The following is a 2,058-nucleotide window of genomic DNA, read 5'->3' on the forward strand; positions in this document are numbered from 1 at the left end:
AACCGAATTTGATCCTGCTGTGTCTGACTCAAAAGTGAGTAGCCAGACTTGTGCTGTAATCCTTGCAGATTACAGTGAATGTAATTCAAGTGTTGCTTGTTGACAAATGCAGAGGAGTCTTCTCAATGTCTCCTTTGTTAGTGTGCGTGATGAACTCCTTCAGCTCTAGTGAAGGGCTGAGGGACATACTTAATGGTTTGTTCAGGTCCACTATGGAACCTGTCAATGTCCTCTTGGACAGTGTCTGTGATGGGGGTGTGGGGGCATGTACAGGAGTACAGATGAAAATACTGCTGCTGTTCTCCTGGGGTATCCCTAAGCATGGTCCTCCTGCTTTGCAGCCAAGGGGGGAATGGTCTTAAGGGAGCTGCACACTCTCTTTGGTCTCCTTCTGAAATAGAGCTGCTTACACTGGACTTGGTGCTGATTACTGTAGAGGAGGCTATTGGATCCTCTGCAATTTCTCCTGTTGCAGTCACATACTCAAGTGGAGAGTCTTCTCTCCAAGCCAGGACATTGATTCCTGCTTCTATTAGTCCTTCTGCAAGATCTAGAAAGTCAGGTCAATGCTGGTTGTCTTGGTATGTGGGGGGCGGTGGAAGATATGGTGGTGGTGGTGGTGAGTACTGGGGCACAGGTGTCCCAGTTGGCTCTACTGCCAGTGGTGAGAATGATGGTGTATGGGTCAAGTTGAAATCATTTGGGTTGCTGCCCGATTATTCCAACTGAGCCCTTTCAACTACTTCTGTGATCAAATCATTCTGAACCACAGCTAATATTAGCTCAGCTTCAGGCCCTCCTACTCTGTGCCAGAGTTCTTCTTCAGATTGGCTTCTGGCAATCTTGACTAGCTCTGGGAATTCTGTGACTCTTCACAAGAACCACTGAGTGGGAATGGGTTGGTGAGGTGATGACAGTATAGGCAAATTGCTTGCCTGGGTTTCTTCTGCTATGTTCAAATCCTGATCTCCTAATCTAATAGACTCCCAAAGAGTCTCCACTAATCCAATGTACTCCTGGAAGAGCTCTTCCTTGGCTGGCCTATTGAGGCCTCCAGCGGCAAGACTTGCTAGACATCCTTCGATGCAATTGCAATTATTTGGTAGGGGTCCCAAAGAATGGGAAATGGGATAGGGGGGATGGGGTATGAGCTTCTTGAAGGTCCTGGGCAAACTGAGAAGCATGTGACAACACTTTCCAGGTGGAGTGAGTTTATCTGTAAAACAAACAAGATGACCAAAAGAAGGATGTCAATGATGACAGTTGACAAATAGGATAGTTCAATCTTAATGTCAGGGTTTCATCCCTGACCCTAACCCTAACCCTAACACTCGCTTGTAATGTTAGTGGTTGCAAGAGGTAAGCAATGAGCTTGTCTTGAGAGCAGTTAACTCAGAGAAAGGGTTTGTGGTCAAGTAGATGAAGGTAGAATGAGTAAGATTGAACTGCCTCTCATCACTGCATTGCTCTAGTATTTATATATGAGGGACCAGACCCCTAATACTACTGGTAGTACGCCTAACACCTAGGCTAACTGATACTTGCAATATGCCATTGGCTATCTAAGACTACCTGGCGCATAAACCATTGCCCTGTCCTTATGTCTGGTCAGTAGTTCTACTGTGATGATTACTTGAATGGCTGTGTATGCTCCTAGTACAAATGGGGAAATCTCCATGTGAACATATGATAGCCCATTTGCCATGCTTCTGATAAGCTGAACACCTGACTACTAACATGTCACCATGCATAATGCTATCTTTATCTAGGTAGATATCTAATCGGATAAGATGTAGATCATCTAGATGCTTATAATAAGATAGACACTATGAAATTCTGTGACACCTGTGAAGGGACCTAGCGACTGAGGATCAGGAGTTTGACTTATGACTACTACTGACAAAGATACTGCTACGTGTAGGGCTGACATGTTACACTAGTACTAGACTTATAGGCTGAGCCACTGTAACTAACAGTGATTTAAGAATGACAACCGGATGAAGCAATGCTTCAGACTGAGACTGGAATAGACAACTAAGTCTATTACTGAAGGTGTCC

At 44.8% G+C, this 2,058-nt stretch overlaps 1 protein-coding gene across 1 annotated transcript; it reads left to right on the plus strand.

The window, feature by feature from the left end:
- Nucleotides 1-321: 321 nt before the first annotated feature.
- Nucleotides 322-729, plus strand: FIBRA_09362 (uncharacterized protein; the record flags this gene model as incomplete). Its single annotated transcript, XM_012321673.1, has 1 exon — nt 322-729. One exon carries the CDS (start codon nt 322-324, stop codon nt 727-729), a length of 408 nt encoding a protein of 135 aa, XP_012177063.1.
- Nucleotides 730-2,058: the final 1,329 nt, after the last annotated feature.

The sequence above is a fragment of the Fibroporia radiculosa genome, assembly GCF_000313525.1.
Source record: "Fibroporia radiculosa TFFH 294 genomic supercontigs, scaffold33567, whole genome shotgun sequence".
Classification (NCBI taxonomy): Eukaryota; Fungi; Basidiomycota; class Agaricomycetes; order Polyporales; family Fibroporiaceae; genus Fibroporia; species Fibroporia radiculosa.